Raw genomic sequence first — 20,136 nt, forward strand, 5'->3', positions numbered from 1 at the left:
CGGAAGGCCGTGTGCACGCGTGGAGGTGGTGCATGCGATCAAAGCAAGCGAGCATGCGCACTTGCATTTTTGGTGCTGAATCCCGCCCCTGGTTAAAATCTTGAAATCATACAAATTTGCAACCCATTTATACCGCCCTTCTCCCGAGGGACTCAGGGTGGTGCACAGACCACAATAAAACAACATATATGCATAAAATTTAAAAACAATTTAAAATATATTAAATAAGTTGGCCCTTATATTAAAAAACTAAGAAACTAAAACACCCATTAAAATTCGTTATTTAAGCCAGCCCAGCCTGTTGAAACAGTAAGGTCTTGAGGGCACGGCGAAAGGTACGTAGGTCGGGGATCATACGTATCTCTGGGGGCAATTCATTCCAGAGGGCAGGTGCCCCCACAGAGAAGGCTCTCCCCCTGGGGGTCGCCAGTCGACATTGTTTGACTGACGGCTCCCTGAGGAGTCCCTCTCTGTGGGAGCGTATTGGTCGGTGGGAGGTAATCGGTGGCAGAAGGCGATCTCGTAAGTATTTTTGGAACCAGGAATGCATACAATCTCAAATCTGATGTCATGGCCTTTTATAAACTGTCACTAAAATTGCTGGAATTGGGAATGACTAGCCTGATGAAAAGAAGGACTAGGGGCAGTGGTGGGATTCAGCTGGTTCTGTCCGGATCACGCAAACTGGTAGTGGCAACTGCGAGAGGCTCCGCCCACCCGCCCGGATGTAATGCGCGACTACTGCGCATGCACAGGAGGTCGTGCACATGCGGAGAGGTGGCGCGTGCGCACACATTTGCGAACCAGTAGGGAAGGTGAGTGAATCCCACCTCTGACTAGGGGTGACATGATAGCAGTATTCCGATATCTCAGGGGCTGCCACAAAGAAGAGGGAGTCAAGCTATTCTCCAAAGCACCTGAGCAATGGGTGGAAACTAATCAAGGAGAGAAGCAACTTAGAATTAAGGAGAAATTTCCTGACAGTTAGAACAATTAATCAGTGGAACAACTTGCCTCCAGAAGTTGTGAATGCTCCAACGCTGGAAGTTTTTAAGAAGATGTTTGGATAACCATTTATCTGAAGTGGTAGAGGGTTTCCTGCTTGGGCAGGGGGTTGGACTAGTTGACCTCCAAGGTCCCTTCCAACTCTGTTATTCTATTCTAAAAGTTTTGGAAATCTTAAGCAAAAGAGAGCAGCAATCTAGTGTCTGTCATATCTGTCACAAACGGGAACCATCCTCTTCTAGATTCAGGCATCAATACTCAGCTATTGTAGACGTGGCAGGTTAGAAGGTCAAAGAGGTAGCGGCAAAGGCTCCTGGCAGTGCCAGCCCAGAAACATTGTTAATTAAACATAGGACAGAGTAACAACTTGACAGAATAACAGAGTTAGAAGGCACCTTGGAGGTCTTTTAGTCTAACCCCCTGCTCAAGTAGGAAACCCTATACCCGTGATGGCAAACCTATCGGGCACGAGAGCTATCACCCCAGCTCAGCTCCACCATGCATGCGCACTGCCTCCTGCCGGCCAGCTGGTTTTCGGATCTTTGTCGCCCATGCTCAGGGGTGGGGCATATGCGGGAGATGCGTGCGCATGCATGGGGCACATGTATGCATGGGGTCATGCGTGCATGTGCAGGGGCGGGTTGCATCTGTGGGGGTCATGCATGCATGGGTGGGGACAGGGGGAGCATGCAGATATCCGTGGGGGGAGCATTGGGGTCATGTGCGCATGTGCAGGGGCGGGGCACATGCAAGGGTTGCATACATATGCGCGGGGGACAGGGCACAGGGTGTCACGTGCGCATTGCTATCACTGTCTATACCATTTCAGTTGACAATCAAATGGGGAGTGACTCCCGCCTCCCCCATCCATTGCAGGAAGCTGTCATGAACTCATGGCTGCCCTCCAGCTCTACTTCTCACTGCTCAAAAACTAGTTCTTCAAAGTAGTATTTTTAAGTAGCCCCTGTACTCCCTAGAGACCAGCCAAATACCCCAAACAAATTAGTGTTCCCAAGCTAAGGAAGGCCCTAACCTTGGCATATTCTTCCATTGATGGTTTTAGAAGGAGATACAGAGGCAACTTATTTAAATCCAGACTCTGCCCATGTGATGAAAAAGTCAATGAAATTATTGTATGGTCCATTTCATACTGATTTTTACTGGGAATTGTTAGCTCCACATCTAATTAAATATTAAATTAAATAAAATTTAATATATATTATATATTTATAATAAGTAAATTAATTAAATAAAAATTAAATTAAATAGGTCTCTCAGATCAGTTTTATTGAAAACCTTTCCTTTCAAATTCAAGTGATTCTATTCCTTAAGGGTAGCCCAATTTTGTCATGTGGCACATAAGAAGTGTAAAGAGTTTGATGGACCTGTTTACTGAATTGGTATGCGCGTAAGTTGTTTTTGTGGATTTTTCTTCAAATGAAATTGTGCTTCTAATATCATTGGAGTGTGCGAGATATAATTCTATATTTTGAAGTGTGTTGGGTTTTAAGGATTAAAATGGAACCTTTCGCTGGCAACTACTGGGTGAGGTTGTGGCAATATTTGAGAGGATATGAAATGGTGTAGCTCAGACAGACAGGTTTTTTTCATCAGGGCTAATGACTAGGCCAGTGATGGCTAACCTTTTTGCCGTGATGTGCCAAAAGTGTGGGGAGCGTGGGGGGGAGTCACACGTGCATCGTGTTACGGTGGTTCTCCTCCTTCCTCTCCGACCGTTCGCAGTTTGTGTTGGCAGGGGGGCAGAGGTCGACCTCGAGGCGCCTCGCTTGGGGGGTGCCGCAGGGGTCGGTCCTCTCGCCCCTTCTGTTCAACATTTATGTGAAGCCACTGGGTGAGATCATCCGTGGTTTTTGGGGTGAGAGTCCACCAGTAGGCTGATGACACTCAGTTGTACATCTTCACCCCAGACCACCCCAATGATGCCCTTGATGTGATGTCTCACTGCCTGGAAGCCATGTGGGTCTGGATGGGGAGAAACAGGCTCAGACTCAACCCTTCCAAGACCGAGTGGCTGTGGCTTCCGGCGTCCCGGTATAGTCAGCTAGTGCCATCGCTGACTATTGGGGGTGAATCTTTGCCTCCCACAGAGAGGGCTCGCAATCTGGGTGTCCTCCTGGATGCATGGCTGTCTTTAGAAGAGCACATGATGGCTGTGGCCAGGGGGGCTTTTTATCAGGTTCGCCTGATCCGCCAGTTGCGTCCCTTTCTAGACCGGGACACCCTACGCATGGTCACTCACGCCCTTGTCACCTCCCGGCTGGACTATTGTAATGTTCTCTACATGGGGCTCCCCTTGAAGAGCACTCGGAGGCTCCAACTGGTCCAGAATGTGGCCGCGCAGGTGGTTATGGGCGCAACTCGTTGTGCCCATGTAACACCCCTCCTGCGCAAGCTGCACTGGCTCCCAGTGGTCTTCCAGGTGCAATTCAAGGTGTTGGTTACCACCTTTAAAGCACTCCATGGCATAGGACCAGGGTATTTACAGGACCACCTTCTGCCACCAATAGCCTCCCACCGACCAGTTCGCTCCCACAGAGAGGGACTCCTTAGGGTGCCGTCGGCCAAATTATGCCAGCTGGCGACACCCAGGAGGAGAGCCTTCTCAGTGGGAGCTCCTGCCCTTTGGAACGAACTGCCCCTGGAAATATGTACAATCTCTGACCTCCGGGTTTTTCGCTGTGCCCTCAAGACTCTACTGTTCCGACAGGCGGGGCTGTCTATTTAAGTGGTTTTTAAATTGGAGTTTTAACTTGGGGTTTTAAATTTTGGCCGAAACTGTTTAATTGATTTTAATTACTTTTAATGATGATGTCTGTATATTTATGTTTTTAAATTGGCTGTACACTGCCCCAAGTCCTTCGGGAGAAGGGCGGTATATAAATAAAATTAACATTAACATTAACATAACGTGCGCATGCCCACACCCATAATTTAATGCTCCCCACCCCCCCACGCATGCGCACATGACCCCCCCCCCGCACTCTCCCCGCTTTTGGCACACGATGGCATGGTGGGACCGGAAGGCCCATTTTTCACCCTCCCCAGGCTCCAGAGGCTATCTAGGAGCCTGGGGAGGACGAAAACGGCCTTCCCCACCTCCCCGGAGGCCCTCCGGAGGCCGGGAACAGCCTGTTTCCCGACTTCCTGTGGACCTGAAAGGCCCCAAAATCAGATGGCCGGCACGTACATGTGCGCTGGAGCTAGGGCAACGCTCACGTGCCCTATATGGCTCTACGTGCCACCTGTGGCACGCGTGCCATAGGTTCGCCATTACGGGACTAGGCTGTGAAAGAACTCCTGGAAAGAAACCCTGGATACAAAGCACTCTGGTAGCAGGCAGTTGTGATCCACTGTCCAAAATATGGATTGTGGGTCATGCCAAACTAGACAGGATCTTGAAACCATGTCAAGTTCAAGAAAACCCTGGATACAATTATTCTGCTGGACCTCTGAGTCTTCCACTGATGGATTCTGGTGAGTTTTTACAGACAGCAGAGAACAACCATCCACTAGATAAGGTTGCGTGCAGCTAAATGTTCCCATATTTCTAAATGATGCTAGGAGGAGATCATCTTCAGAAAAAAAGGAACAAACATATGCTTTCCATTTATGGATGTTGATATTACATATTAGACACAATTATAAGGTAGAGAGATATACAGTACTTTTCACTTTACTGGGCAAAATTGTGACCAGGAACCTGCTGCTGTCCAAATGGAAATGGTTGCTGAACAATTTTAGGGCTCAACTTTTCATTCTTTTGGTTTTCATTTTTAAGTAAGAATTAATTGTGTAGGGATGCGTGATGGATGGATGGATGGATGGATGGATGGATGGATGGATGGATGATGATGATGATGATGATGATGATGATGATGATAAAAATAGATGATAGATATAGATAGATAGATGGATGGATGGATGTAGGGATGGATGGATGGATGGATGGATGGATGGATGGATAGATAGATAGATAGATAGATAGATAGATAGATGACAGATAGATAAAAAATATCAATGATAATAAAATAAAATAGGGCTTATGGTCATGACAACATTGCAGAAAATTTGGGGGATCCAAAGTAGGGACAATAAATGGAGCTCCAGAATCTTGACCAATATTCTATTATCAAGTTCTCATTCCCATTCCAGATTTTTTTTTTTTAAATCATTGTTTCCTCTAGATTTTATACATGAACTCTAGCTGTTTGGGGGAGCTCTGGTGTCTTGAAATGAAAGACACCAAGAAACGTTATGACTCACTATTAATAAACGCTTAAATGCCAAGCATTGTGCTTGCTATTATATTGATCATGAAAACGGTTGCATTTACAATAGATAGGCAAGGCCAGGAAAGAGAGGTGGAGTTGAACACAGATGGCGCTCCAAGGGAAGAAGAGGTGAAAACTAATGTATGTCTCCCATTTGCCAGGGTCTTGTGCTGGAAGGGAATCTAAGATGAATTTATGGGATATGATGACTGTCTGCGTGGTGCTACTCAACTCGATCTCGACCTTTCCGCTTCCCGCTGGTAAGAGACCTCCCGAAAAGGCCCGCTCAATGCTAGGAAGAGCTGAAGAAGACCACAGTACCAGCAGGCTGCTGAATCCCTACGCTGGCCAAATGGATTGTAAGCACACATTCCACTTTCTTGCTGCCACTTCTTGTTATTTTTACAGCTGCTTACTGGCCTTCAGCTTTTTTTGTTGTTGTTGTCATTTTGAGACGATCCAATCAGCTCTGCCCTCCAAGAGATGGGGATGGGCAGATGGGGGCTAAGGAAAAAACATTCGAGGGATTGCCATTGTTGCCCCATAGCCAAAGATAAACGAAGGCTAAAGGCATTCCTGCAAATTAGTATGATGCTAGAGACTGTTGCTTTGCTTTTCAGCAAAGCAGCTTCCTGTATCTTTTTTTCTCTCTCTCTTTTTATCTCTTTTCCAAGTTGGGTTGGTCAGGAAGCTTGGGTCTTCTCTATAAGTTGTTGAACAGAAGCTACATTGCAGAGATTGTTTCCTTGAGATTTGCTTCAGATCAAGAACCTTACGATGTATCGTTTTAGTCTTATTTATTCAAGACCTACCGAATTCAGCTGGGCCAATTCCCCACATGCATTTGAGTTGCATCCTGGGAATGAAAATCAGATTTTCTTGAAATTAAAGTTCAATTAATCTGGGTTCTTTTTACGATGAAATAAAATATTTTCACTGGCAGTATACTGCTCACTGTCTTTGAACGTAGTGCAGGCTTCTATTCCCTTTCCCTTCACGTGTATGTGAAAGTATGGATAGAGGAGGGAACAGGATTGTGCTGTAATCTGTATCCAGGGAAGGCCATGTTCTATACCAGGGGTGTCAAACTCGATTTCATTGAGGGCTGCATCAGGGTTGTGTTTGACTTTGGAGGGCTGGGGGTAGGCGTGGCCATGGTGGGTGTGGCTGGGGTAGGCGTGGCCATGGTGGGTGTGACACAGGACTTGTTTCCGGGGCACCTGTCATGGCCAAGTGCTAATGCAGGGCTTCCCTTGACCCTCCCTCACTCTCATAACCTTCCTTCCTTCCATCCTTCCTTCCTTCCTTCCTTCCTTCCTTCCTTCCTTCCTTCATACATTCATTCCTTTTCTTCTTTTTCCTTTCCTCTTCATTCTCCTTTCTTCTTCCTTCCTCTTTCCTTATTTTTCTTTCCTTGCTCTCTTCCCATCTTTCCGTCTTTCTCTTTGTCTTTCTCTTTCTTTCCTCTTTCCCTTTCTTGTCCTTTCTTGCATGCTCAAATGAAAAAGGGGAAACATTTCTCCTTTTGTTTTGTTTTTAGTTTGCTTTGATAGCCCTCTGCCAGAGAAAATGGCAGGTTTTGCTGGTAGATGCACCGCAGGCAGGTCCTTTGCTGTTTCCAGGCCGGCCCCATGGGCCGGATCTAAGCACCTCATGGGCCGGATCCAGCCCATGGGCCTTCAGTTTGACACCCCTGTTCTATAACATTCATGCAGTTGGTGATGTATGTTTAATTCCTTCATGCTTTCAGGAACTCTGGTCACTCCAAGGCCTTCCTTCACGTGAAGGAGAAAATATTGGTATAATGGCTTCTCATAGCTCACTTCCATGTGATCCTTCCAACAGATGGTAGGGAGTTGAATGTACCAACACTGGAACAAGATACCCGCTCCCCCCCCACACACACACACACCCGCTCCTCCCCACACACAAACACATTTGCTGAATGAATGAGAATGAACCTTTCCTTGTTTCTGTTTCCTAGAGTGCTACGTTGCATGAGAATTTAATATTATTTATGTGGCAGCAATCTGTTTCCCCCCCAAAAAAAACTTTGAAAGAATAATGCCTTTCTAGTGAAGCTTCTAGATCAGTGTTTCTCAACCTTAGCAAATTTAAAATGTGTGGACTTCAACTTCTAGAACTAGGGAATTCTGGGACTTGAAGTCCACACATCTTAAAGTTGCCACGGTTGTGAAACGCTATTGCAGATAGTTATGCTTTGCCTCACTCTGTTGTAACACAAAGAGGATCAAGGAGCAGCTTCTTATGCACAAATGAGATGTACTCCAGGAGTTGTAACTACCCCTTGGGCTCCTCGGGTGGGTTTTATTGTGCTTGTCGCAAATTATACAGTAGTCTTCCACTGTTGCTTTCTGGTGACATAGGGATTCTCAGCCATTTTTGCCTCTTCAGCATCTTTCCAACAGATGCAAAACCACAGCTGCATTCTTCCTCTTTTCTGCCTTGTCTGTTCCTCCTTCTCTGTCTTTCCACTGGAATCTTTCCTGGGTTTCCCTCTTCACTTTTTTTGGAAGGAAGCCACAGGAATGATGCAAGTTAGCCAAAATGTTTAAACTTTTGTCATTCTTTCTTCCTTCTACCACACTAACTATATAATTTTTCAATTGTTGACTGTTTGACTCAATTTTTGATTCTTTTCTGCACGATGAAGGCATTCATACCCAAATAGACTTTCTAGAAGGTCTCAGGTTTCTTCGTCTTTAGAACCCCTCTTTAATTGCTTTTGGGAAATATGGTAGTGTAATGAAAAGTCACAGATAAAAATGTATGACAATATATGCCAGAAATACAACTGTCATTGTCCAGTCAATTATGATCATTGCTGTTAGTTATTACTTGTAAAGTGGTTTAACATCATAATTAATTTCTTCATAAATCAACCTAATGTTGTGAAAGCTGGGCTAGGAAATAACGATTTGCAAAGAGGCCCAAAAATAGTTTTAGTATAAAATTATATCTAGATTAATCTTGGTGTTTCTTTATTGTTAAATTCGGGAATGAGTTAAAATTAATTTAGTATCTTCTGAAGCTTCAAGTTATCATTGATCACATGATTGCTGCTTTACAAGGTGAATAAACTTGTGATATAACATAGTCATTGATATTTTTTGGTCTAGTCAACCACGACCAGTTATATTTGCAGTTGCTTTCTTCCTCCACAATATACATTAAATATGTAAGGTATGCTCAGTCAATATACATCACTGAGCAAGAATCAAGCTTAATGAAACAGCAGCATAACTAGCCGCTCTCACTAAACAGCAGCATACTGTAACTAGCAGCCAGTGGTGAAATCCTACCAGTTCACATGGGTTCGGGCGAACCAGTAGTGATAAAAGCTACTGGTTCAGCGAACCGGTAGTAAAAAAAAAAAAGCTACCGGTTGGTCCGAACCAGTATTTCAATCAGATGTGCCACACAATTTATATTCTAAATATAATCTAAATAGCGTGACACAGCTGTTCCCCCCCTCGCTGTTCTACTTACCTTGTTAAGCGCCCGTTTTCCGCCCAAAGCTTGCGTTTGGCATGCACTGTGCATGCGTGTGCATGCAACATGCGTTTGGTACATACTGTGCATGCGTGCACACAGCATGTGTTTGGCGTGCACCGCGCATGTGCGGGCAGCGACCTAGTGGTAAATCGTGGAGGATTTCACCATTGCTAGCCGCTCTCACTAAGCCTCCCCAAAGACTAGGGGAGACAGAGCCATGGTGGCATAGTGGTTAGAATGCAGTATTGCAGGTTAACTCTACCCACTGCCACAGTTTGATTCTCACTGGCTCAAGATTGACTTCTATCCTTCTAATGTCGGTAAAATGAGGATCCCAGATTGGGGGCAATATGCTAACTCTGTAAACCACTTAGAGTGGACTGTAAAGCACTGTGAAGCAGTATATAACTCTAAGTGCTATTGGTATTGCTATTTTGATCCGTCCTCTCAATTAATATTTCATAAACTGGAATAACTATTATTTAATGTTATATGAGCTTTGAGGCAGGTTTTGATTCAAAATATGTATGGTTTGGATTGGGATTGCCTCTATTAGCTGCTGTTTCAATGGATTGCTTATGTGCACAATGATACTGCTGTCCCTGTACACAAAATTATGCTTTTGAATCTCTCAATCTTCCTATTGTAGAGACACTATGAATGAAAATATCTAGGATCTTTCAGAACAATTAAGGATATAAGGCCTTCTATCCAGTGGTGGGATTCAAGTAATTTAACAACCGGTTCTCTGCCCTAATGATTTCTTCCAACAACCAGTTTGCCAAATTGCTCAGAAAGTTAACAACCGGTTCTCCCGAAGTGGTGCGAACTGGCTGAATCCCACCACTGCTTCTATATTTCTTTCCCTGCACAGGTAGAACTTGATCCATTGTGTAAAATTTTCAGTTGTTACTTAATTAAAAAAAAAAAAAAACTATTGAGCAGGCTTTTGTAAAAATTGACACATCTGCATATCATGTATTGGTTTGCATAATTCTGAGTGCATAATGCGGTGGGATTACAAAAGTGGACGTCATTTGTTTCAGAGGCATAAGCACCTAGGAGTAAGTATTTATTGCACTGAAATATTTTTAATTCTCATTAGTTTCAACAAGTAGAGATAATGTGGCACATGGGTTTTCAGTGGCCTGGCCTGTTGGCTGTTCTGATGACGAGCCAGCTATTGGAGTGAGTAAAAGGAGAAAAGAAAGTTCAGTGTTGGCCTTGAAGAGAAGCTGCACTTATCACAAGGCCTGATGAGCTGCTCTGGCTGGCCAGGGCCTTTGTGGGGAGAATTGGGAGACAGCAGTCCCATTGTTCCAGTCTGCTACATAGTTGGGCAGGGGGGAGGATGCTACCCACCTCCACTGAGGGGTCATGCTACTAGTCTGACTAAAAATAGAAGAGGGAAGGAGGAGAGAGGAGAGAAAAAGTCCGTGCATAAAATTAACGGAGGGCCTGGAGAAGAAAGTTGAGGAGAGAAGTTAAGTGTGTGGACCACACACTTAATTTCCTGGTTGGAAAAAGAGAAGTAAGGCCCAGGGGGGAAGGAGATAGCCCTGGTCTCTGGGGAAGGACTGGGCAGATGACCTTGAGAAAGATTCTTCCCTTCCATGGATGTTTAATTGGTTTTCCTACACGTTGCAGAGGTTTTTGTTGTTGTTTTTTTAATTTGATTTATATGCCGCCCTTCTCCGGAGACTCAGGGCGGCTTACAATGCGTTAAGCAATAGCCTTCATACTTTTGTATATTTATACAAAGTCATCTTATTACCCCCACAAACTGAGTCCTCAATTTACCTACCTTAGAAAGGATGGAAGGCTGAGTCAACCTTGAGCCTGGTGAGATTCGAACTTACAGTAATTGCAGACAGCTGGTGTTAATCACAATGCTATCAGTCTGCTGAGCCACCAGGCCCTCTAGATGAGGGGTTTGACTAGATGAGCCTTGTAATCCCTTCCAATTCTACAATCTTCTGGTTAACTTGTCAGTTCAGATTCCTTCTCAGTCACTGCCATATCTGCAAAGCAGGCTGGAATATTTGGGTTATCTTAGGTTTTATACAGGCCTACTATGTAGACCAGACCAGGGAATCAACTCTAGTAAAGGTAAAGATTGCCCCTCGCACATATGTGCTAGTCGTTCCCGACTCTAGGGGGCGGTGCTCATTTCCGTTTCAAAGCCGAAGAGCCAGCGCTGTCCGAAGACATCTCCATGGTCATGTGGCCAGCATGACTAAATGCCAAAGGCGCACGAAACGCTGTTACCTTCCCACCAAAGGTGGTCCCTATTTTTCTACTTGCATTTTTTACATGCTTTCAAACTGCTAGGTTGGCAGAAGCTGGGACAAGTAAAAGGAGCTCACCCCATTACGCGGCACTAAGGATTTGAACCGCTGAACTGCTGACCTTTCGATGACAAGCTCAGCATCTTAGCCACTGAGCATCTTAGCCACTGAGCCACTGCATCCCAACTCTACAGGCAGGCTAAAACTACTTTGATATGGGATATAATAACAGAACCTTGCAAGTCTAATTGTGAAGTATTTCCTCTCCATTCTTATACCCATGTGAATTAGGAAGGAAATCTGACCTGCCTCTGCATACTTTCTGTTTGGTTAGAACTTAAGCTCCCCATTTCTCCTTGTTTTGATAACAGATCTGGCTTATTTCTGTCAAGGTCAACTTTCTTACTCATCCTTCAAATAGTTCAGTTATTTTGAAGTTGTCTGCTTGCTTTCATACTTTCTGCATATACCAGGGTTATCTTCATTATTGTTGATTACGACTACCAGAATTCCTAATCATTGCACTCAGTCTTTGAATGGTACCAATTTTGCTGGGATTAGATAAGAATATTTGTTGAGGGGATGATATCTATGATGCAATTCTCCAGGGCAAGTGTCACTCAAAGGAGGAGATCCATTCACACATAGATAGACTGAAAGTGGCTTGAATCCAGGCAGATGTTTTCCAGTAAATCAGGAGTTGTAATCCTATGGTAATCCTGTGAACCATGGGCTAGATGTGGCCTGAAGACCTGTTTTACAGATCCCATATTTTTCTTTGGACTAGTTGTGTTCAAACTTTAAAAGTGCTTGGTTATATTTTGAAAAATGCTTAGTGCATTTTTTGTGTAAACCCAACCTGAATAAATTTGAAGGCCAACATTTAAATTCTGTTTACTGTGTCATTGCCATGCTCCAAATAAAAATGTCCTCTTCCCCCAGCTGTAATTCGTGCCCATTTTTACATTAAAAGGTGGGTAACAATGCTGAGACAGTTGTGGAAATGGAATAGAACTATGAATAGGCAACTTATAGAGTGTCAGAGACAAGAAGTAGACCAATTTTCTGTAATCTGAACCCTCCAAATGTATCAGATCACCACTTTCATAATTCCCAGTTATTCCCCTGGATAGAAATTACAGTTGTACTCCAATGCATTGGGAATATCAAGTTAAGGAAGTTTTCTGTCTGTTCAAGAGTGACTAGGTGCTGTGAGAATACATCGCAGTCTAATATTTCACTTAATCTAGTTTTCCATGGAAACAGTCAACCGATGGATATGTATTAAATAGGTTAGCCTGTCTTATGGACCTCTTTCAACATCAAAAGTAATGTTGGAATCTTCACAATCACCTTATACAACATCTGCACCTAAAAGAAGAAGGCAGCAATGGATGTTGTAGTCTTGATAAAAATGTGTTAATCCTTGTGAATTTTGAAATCACGCCTCTAGAACATACATTTTGTTAAGCTGTCATGATCATGGGATAATTTGGGTCCAACAGTTTTCTTTTGGTTGTTTATATTATGGTATTGATCATCAATTTATATTCTGTATGTCATATTTATGTATTATACAATATCTGTTTTAACACTATGGTTCTTGTTTGGTTTATGGCTTGTGTTTTGTTAGTGTATATCACGCCGTCTCATTCTTGAGTTGGATCCAGTAATAAATCCAGTAATAAATGAAGTTTTAAAAATTGAATTTTGCAGCCTTTAACGTATGCAGTTGTCACTCCCAGATTTAACCATGTGCCTGCTTGAAATTTCAGTAAGTAAGATCATTTTCTCCATGTGAAATAAGATGGATACGCAATCATTTGACAAATTGTTTTTCTCCTTTTTCCCAACAGCTAATATGCCTGTGGATTATCCCAGCCAACTTGAGGATGTGATGGATTTTATTCAAACCACTTTAAAAAGACTGAAGAGGTCACCAGATAAACCCCGTTTCTCCAAACGGGAAAGGAACCGGCAAAATGCAGGAAGGAACAATAATTCCAACAAGAAAGGACGGAGAGCTCAAAGGCTCAAATCTCGGGATTGTGTCTTAAGTGAGATTCACTTAAATGTGACTGACTTGGGTTTGGGATACACTACCAAAGAAGAATTGATTTTCCGTTATTGTAGTGGTTCGTGCGAGACTGCTGTAACCCTGTATGACCAAATTTTAAACAATTTAACCCAAAATAAAAAGTTGGTCAGTGACAAAATCAGGCCACAGCCTTGTTGCAGACCCATTGCTTATGATGATGACCTTTCGTTTTTGGACGATGACCTATCAACTTATCACATACTGAGGAAACATTCCGCTAAAAAATGTGGGTGCGTTTGATGTCCTTTTGGGTTTGGACACGGCTATGATATTGCATTCCTGCTAAAATGGGCGAAGAAGGGGACCAAGGCTCCTGAGGAAAGAAACGGTTGGCTTCAAATGAAGGAAGAGGACCAAGCATACAGGAGAAGAACAGCTGTGGGAGCCTGGTTGATGGAAATCCAGCACAGGATAATTGGTGAAGCGACAACATGATGGAGCTTTTGGTTTCTACAGGAAGGCAAATAGACATCAGTGCTCAGGGGCTCAGATCCAGGATGAATGGAAAGTACTTTACACCATTGGTTTTGAGGTGATCCACCATTGGCAAAACTTGGCCGAACAGGTGCTTAACAACACAAGCTCCCTTCTTTGTTTTCTCCCCCTCCAAATGGAAGTTAAACTAATGACCGCAGGCCTTCATCCCAATCTGGAGGCATAATCTGTCTTTCATATTGAGAAGAATGTGTTTTATGATCAGCTGCAGGGGCTTCTGGGGGGCAGGGGCAGAATCAACAATGTCAAAATGGCCACCATGATCAGATGACTGGAATTCCAACCCTTTTTAAATGTGCCATTGCATGTTAAAAAGGAAGGATGCTTTGGTTATCCAGCCATATCCATGATTTTGGTCTTCTTGACCTCATCCCTCATAGACCACCCCTGATCCAAACCTTCCCTAGCCTTGCATCCTCCAGTTAACATGGACTGGGTTTCCAGAACTCTTCATAATGGCCATACTGGCTGAAGCATTCTGAAAACTGAGATCCCAGGTTGAGGAAGGCCACTGTGTGAGCAATCCTGAAGAATTTATCGGGATATTTGAGATGCAAGAGTGGAATATATAGAAATGTTATAATGGATAAAACACACTTGATGAAAGGAGGAAATTATCCTAACAGAACTCTCGGTTCATACAAATTGCTGGCTAAATTTGTCCAGCTTGAGAACTGACAGTTCCCAACAATTCACTCAGCACTTTTTTGATACTTGTTTATGGAAAACCCAGCAATTGTAGACCTTTGTCTTCCATTGCTAATAATCTCTTTTAGAAATCCTTCACAGAAATCTAAACTTGAAATTCTGCCCTTGATTTACAGACCACTTAGCTAAATTGTACATCACAACATCCGTCTGTTTTGTGATGTAAAGACATTAACAAGCTTCTTTTCCTGTGCCTTATGAATAATGCAGAATTATTCTACCCATACCAATCGGTCAGAAAGGATGTTCACAACAGAGTCCTCCAGTTACATATACAGGTAGTCCTTGACTTACAACAGTTCATTTAGTGACCATTCAAAGTTACAACAGCACTGAAAAAAGTGACTCAGGACTGTTTTTCACACTTATATCTGTTGCAGCATCCCCATGCTCACATGATCAAAATTCAGATGCCTGATAACTGACTCATATTTATGACCGTTGCAGTGTCCCGTGGTCATGGGATCCGCTTTTGCCAACCTTCTAACAAGCGAAGTCGATGGGGAAGCCAGATTCACTTAACAACCATGTTACTAACTTAGCAGCTGCGACGATTCACTTAACAACTGTGGCAAGAAAAGTCATAAAAATGGGGCAAACTCTCTTAACAAATGTTTCCCTTAGCAACATCAATTTTGGGCTCCGTTGTGGTCTTAATTCGAGGACTAGCTGTAAATCGAAAGCAATTCCATATTTTTTATATACAGGTAGTCCTCAATTAACAATCATTTGTGTGCCAACCATTTGAAGTTATTGGCCCTGAAAAGGGGAATTTACAAATGGTCCTCACACTTATAACCGTTGCAGTATCCCCATGATCATGCTTGGCAACTGGCATGTACTGTTTTTACAACTGTTGCAGCATTCTGAGCCCACCATCTGTGATCACCTTCCCAGCTGGCTTCCAACAAGCAAAGTTGATGGGTGAAGCCGAATTCACTCAATCGTGTGATTCACTTAATAACTGGAGTAATTTGCTTAACAACCGTGACAGAAAAGGTTGTAAAATCGAGTGGGGCTCACTTAACAATCATCTTGCTTAGCAACAGAACTTCGATTGTTCTCAATGGTGGACGTAAGTCAAGGAGTACCTGTATGGGAAAGAAGTCAAGCTCAACTTTTAATTCTATTGCTAAATTCTAAGCAAATGATTATGAAAAAGGATGGAGGATTTCTAAAAGCTAATTAATTTAGAATGTAACCGAAAAAGGAGATTAATGTTAGACAGAGAGAGATGTTACCCTTTCTGTTTCCCAACATACCCTGTTTTCCCCAAAATAAGACATCCCCTGATAATAAGCCCAATGGGGCTTTTGGGCGCATGGCAATAAGGCCAAGCGCTTATTTCAGGGGTCAAAAAAATATAAGATAGGGTCTTATTTTCGGGAAAACACGGTAGCAGGCTGTGTTTTTAATCACCTGTCTAGCAAAATGCCATTTTTAAAAATGTGGATCTTTTTTATTGGTTTAAAGAAGGACTAAGGTCACTTACTTAATGAACTACATTTTTATTTGCGGTCATCGTGAGTGAAGAGGAAGACTACTTGATGCAATGCATCCTGTTTAAAGTCAAATCTAGAGAAAATATTTATTGAGATTTTAAGTTATTATTATTATTATTTATTACGGTTCAGACACGAGTTTCAGTTTCATTATTTATTAAAGCTTCTTTCTTCTAAAGAGGTGCCAAAGTTACAATGGGATAGTGATGCTGGGATCAAGGTATATAAATTTTCTTTTTTTTAAAAAAAAAGTATTAAGAATTAATATCGGGAATGCAAACTGTTGTTGTTGTTTTTTTAAAAAAAAAATCACTTACTTTACCATTTGAACAAAAATCATGGAAGCCCAGTTGGACAGTACTTCATCATACTCAATGCAATATGTTTTATCATTGGTCTTCTTTAACTAGTTGAAAGTTTGAAGATTCCCTAACTTCTGACAATGCTGTTGGGAAGGGTTGAAGTCACATGAGATGTCATACTTTGTTACCTTTGATGTGGGGGAGAGGCAAAGTATCATAAAGACCAGAAAATATCAAGAATATTCTAATAGCTGAATATCCTGTCAGACATTAATGGGTTTAATTTTGAGATGTCCCTTCCTTGGCCTCATTCAGCGTAGGGAAGTGATTGGAGGCCACCAAAGATGAGCTATTTCAAATAATAACTTGGTAATGACTTTCAAACAACTGAGCTATATTCATTTTGAAGACCATTATCTCCCATAAGAAGCCACTGGGTCAACTGATGCAAACTGTTGTATGCAGTAGATCAGAGTTTCCCAGCTTTGGCAACTTTAAGAAAAGTGGACTTCAACTCCCAGAATTCCTCAGCCAGGCATGCTGGCTGGGGAATTCTGGGAATTGAAGTCCACCTTTCTTAAAGTTGCTAAGGTTGGGAAGCACAGCAGTAGATGAATGTCTTAATGCATGCATACATTTTTAATACGATGGTCTTTTTAAATTATCTGAAGTGCATTTCAAGGGAAATCCGCATACAAATTGTTGGGTGCCCAAGCTTCTATTGTTTGACATAACCCCTAAAATAACAACTATAAAAGTATCTGTTTGAAAGGGACTTAGAGGTGAGGCAAACCCATTGCAGCAAAAGCTTAGTCACTGGTCACTTAGACAACAAAGGTAAGCATTTGTTTAACGCTGTCTCAGTGAAGTGAACAATATTTAATAGTGCCCAATTTGGCGACTCTTAATTTTCTATATTGTTTCTACTTCAGATGGAACATAATGTTTCTTGGGATGCTTCTAGCAAACCCTTCTCCTAAGATGCATTTTAACGTCCTTGCATAGCATTGATCAAGAGCATCCTACACCTGGAAAGATATTCGTACTATCTGAACATTTCACCCATGATGAAAAAGTAGTTATAACAGTATTTCTGTAGTCTTTGGCAGATATTAGTTCCTAGTATTGGTCTTAAACTGCTAAAACGTTGTTTAAATACACCTAGGAGTTTAATTGACGTTTCTAAATGAGCTGTCCTTGTTTTTAAACAAAAGCATGGTGGGGGGAATTAAATTGTGAAAATGTTAGAAGACTTATTACCATATGACAAAAGTTCATAATAAGCCAGATCATTTTGTCCTGTCTTTTGATTCTGACTGACAATAGCTAAAAAAAGAGTTTTATCTCCCAGGCTTCTTATCTAATGTTCTTAAAGCAGAGGTCCCAGGAAACAAAAATGAAGACTTTACACGTTTGAAGCTGGTTTGCTATTTCTGCTGCTGTTGCCTACCATATTACTACTGAGATATGATCGTCCCAAAGGTGCTTTTTCAAAGGGCAACTGGACTTTGTTTTTCCTTGAAGACGTTTCGCTTTTCATCCAAGAAGCTCCTTCAGTTCTGAAGTGCAATATCTAAGAACTGAAGAAGCTTCTTGGATGAGAAGCGAAACATCTTCAAGGAAAAACAAAGTTCAGATGCCCTTTGAAAAAGCACCTTTGGGACAACCATGACCTGGATGACTGAGAATCTCAGAGACATACTGAGATATAGGAACTTTTCATGAATCTTAATATATTCTTGAATTAAGCTTTCCATTCTTCCTGCCTGCCACACCTTTATTTTTTCATGTAATATATTATCTCCATAGGATGATTTCTTGTGGCTTCTTGAGACACATAACTTTATGCTCACCATTTCCTACTTGCGCCATCTGCTAATCTCACCTTCATACAATTGAACCAGTGGTGGGTTTCAAAAAAATTTACTACCGGTTCTGTGGGTGTGGCTTGCTAGGCATGGCTTGGTGGGCGTGGCAGGGGAAGGATACTGTAAAATCTCCATTCCCTTCCCACTCCAGGGGAAGGTTACTGCAAAATCCCCATTTCCCACCCGATCAGCTGGGACTCGGGAGGCAGAGAATAGATGGGGGCGGGGCCAGTCAGAGGTGGTATTTGCCGGTTCTCCAAACTACTCAAAATTTCCGCTACCGGTTCTCCAGAACTGGTCAGAACCTGCTGAATAACACCTCTGAATTGAACTATGGATGCAAGGAAGACCCGTGTTTCAACATATACAGTTTACCAAGGTGAGATAGCTAGGAACTATAAAATAGAATTCCACAATTTCCCTCTTAAGTTAAATCTGCTATGTGGAGACAACTCAAAAGAGAAATTCCTCCAGTCCTGCAGTGTCCAGAGGTTTCTTCCAAGAAAAAGGAGGGTCAGTGTCTTTTAACTCTCTGGTAGAAATTCAATAACTACTTCTTTGATGTAGCAGGTAGAATATTTATTGGATTTGCAACACCATGAGGCATAGAAAATAATTAATGTGGAATTTGAAAAAAACCCTCAGCATTTGATAAGATAAAGATCAAAGAGAAAAGAAAGCCATGTTATCTCATTCTGCCAAAAACTACAGAGCACATGTGGATTATATAATAATGAAAAAAATAAAAGCGCACTCAACACCAATTAATCCATAATCAAAGTTTTATGAAAATGTAGACTTATTTTTTTCACACCAGAAAGCAAGTGTGGGAGAATTGATGTCCCTGTTCATTTGCTTGAAGAGATGTCCTCAATTGTGGCAGTCACAATAGTGGGTTCCAAGTCCCACCTGTTTTTTATTTTTATGCGTGTCATATGTGCACATAAAAATACAGGTGGAGCTTTGATTACATGGTCATGGATGCTATTGAAACTTTGACTAAACCTGCAAACGCTACTTTTTTTCATGTCTGATTCTGCTACCATTGCTAATGTCTTACAGACATAGGACCACTATAATTTTCATCCAAATATTTTAAGTGCAATTTCTATTTCTTTCTGACTCTCTTATTTTTTTATACAGTTGGTCTCCAATAAACATAAGCGACCGTAATCCAGAGAACAAACTGTATATCATATCCCAGGCTATAACTCTATTCTTATGAATATTGAAAATAAGATTTCTGAAATCAATGGAACATCACATTAGTATTCCACTGAAATGAAATAGATTTGACCTCAAGTAATTTCATTGGAGTGGGTATATGAGAATTATTTTAAAAATAATTCCAAGCACTTTGTTTTTGGAAATGTCGCTAAGTAATTTTGCTGTGCTGTGCATGCACGTCATTCATGCGGCCTTTGCATCTGAGAAATATCTATTGCAAGAATGGGAACTGAGCGGGATTTAAGCCAACAGTTCAGTATATCTCTGTCATCAAGAATGTGTTCCATTCTTTTGGGAAAAGGTTTCTAAAGCTTCCAGCAAAATATTTTGATTTTGTCTTAGGGATGTTGACCTTTCTGTGGATTACATCTTACGTGCCTGCCTAATGCTTCTCTTGAAGCCACTTTTTATCCTGTTGCTCCAGAAATTTGTGTGGCTATTGTTATCGATGTTCATTTTAGAGATACGTATATTCTGCTGTGTTCAGCAGCATTCCCAATTAAAATGAAAAGGAACATAGCCCTAGTTTTAATTGTTTAAAATGGCTGCACCTGCTTTAAAAATGATTCAGGCAAGGGGCTTCAAACGACTTACACAAGCTTGACAGTTGTCTGCTTTTGTTAAAAAACTTTTCTCCCCCTGCCCTCTAGCAGGCCTCTGGAACTGTCAAACTGGCAGCCCATGGGCCAGATGTGGAGGCCACGGCCGCCCCAGCTCCGTGAATGGGAAAAAAACATCTCAAAACATCACGTGATGCCAACGTGACATGGCGAATTTGACACCCGTGCTCTAGAACAATCTCACTGCTTTAAGGAGTTGACGTATGTGATTCTTA

At 42.1% G+C, this 20,136-nt stretch overlaps 1 protein-coding gene across 2 annotated transcripts; it reads left to right on the plus strand.

Annotated features, from left to right (window-relative positions):
* The first annotated feature begins 5,436 nt into the window (after positions 1–5,436).
* GDNF (glial cell derived neurotrophic factor) lies at positions 5,437–13,439 on the plus strand. 2 transcript variants are annotated; one of them, XM_070935935.1, is made up of 2 exons: positions 5,437–5,656; positions 12,958–13,439. In XM_070935935.1, the coding sequence occupies exons 1-2, from the start codon at positions 5,437–5,439 to the stop codon at positions 13,437–13,439; spliced, it is 702 nt and encodes a 233-aa protein (XP_070792036.1). The 2 variants fall into 2 exon arrangements, with proteins under 2 accessions (XP_070792036.1, XP_070792038.1); XM_070935937.1 differs by having other exon boundaries at positions 5,464–5,557.
* The last annotated feature ends 6,697 nt before the right edge of the window (positions 13,440–20,136 follow it).

The sequence above is a fragment of the Pituophis catenifer genome, unplaced genomic scaffold (genome assembly GCF_029215685.1).
Source record: "Pituophis catenifer annectens isolate HBS135680 unplaced genomic scaffold, rPitCat1.0.hap2 SCAF_2, whole genome shotgun sequence".
Taxonomy (NCBI): domain Eukaryota; kingdom Metazoa; phylum Chordata; class Lepidosauria; order Squamata; family Colubridae; genus Pituophis; species Pituophis catenifer.

Coding starts and splice junctions, on each gene's coding strand:
- GDNF (XM_070935935.1), top strand. CDS start 5,437: ATGTATGTCTCCCATTTGCCAGGGTCTTGTGCTGGAAGGGAATCTAAG. Junction 5,657..12,957: donor CTACGCTGGCCAAATGGATT/GTAAGCACACAT, acceptor TTTTCCCAACAG/CTAATATGCCTGTGGATTAT.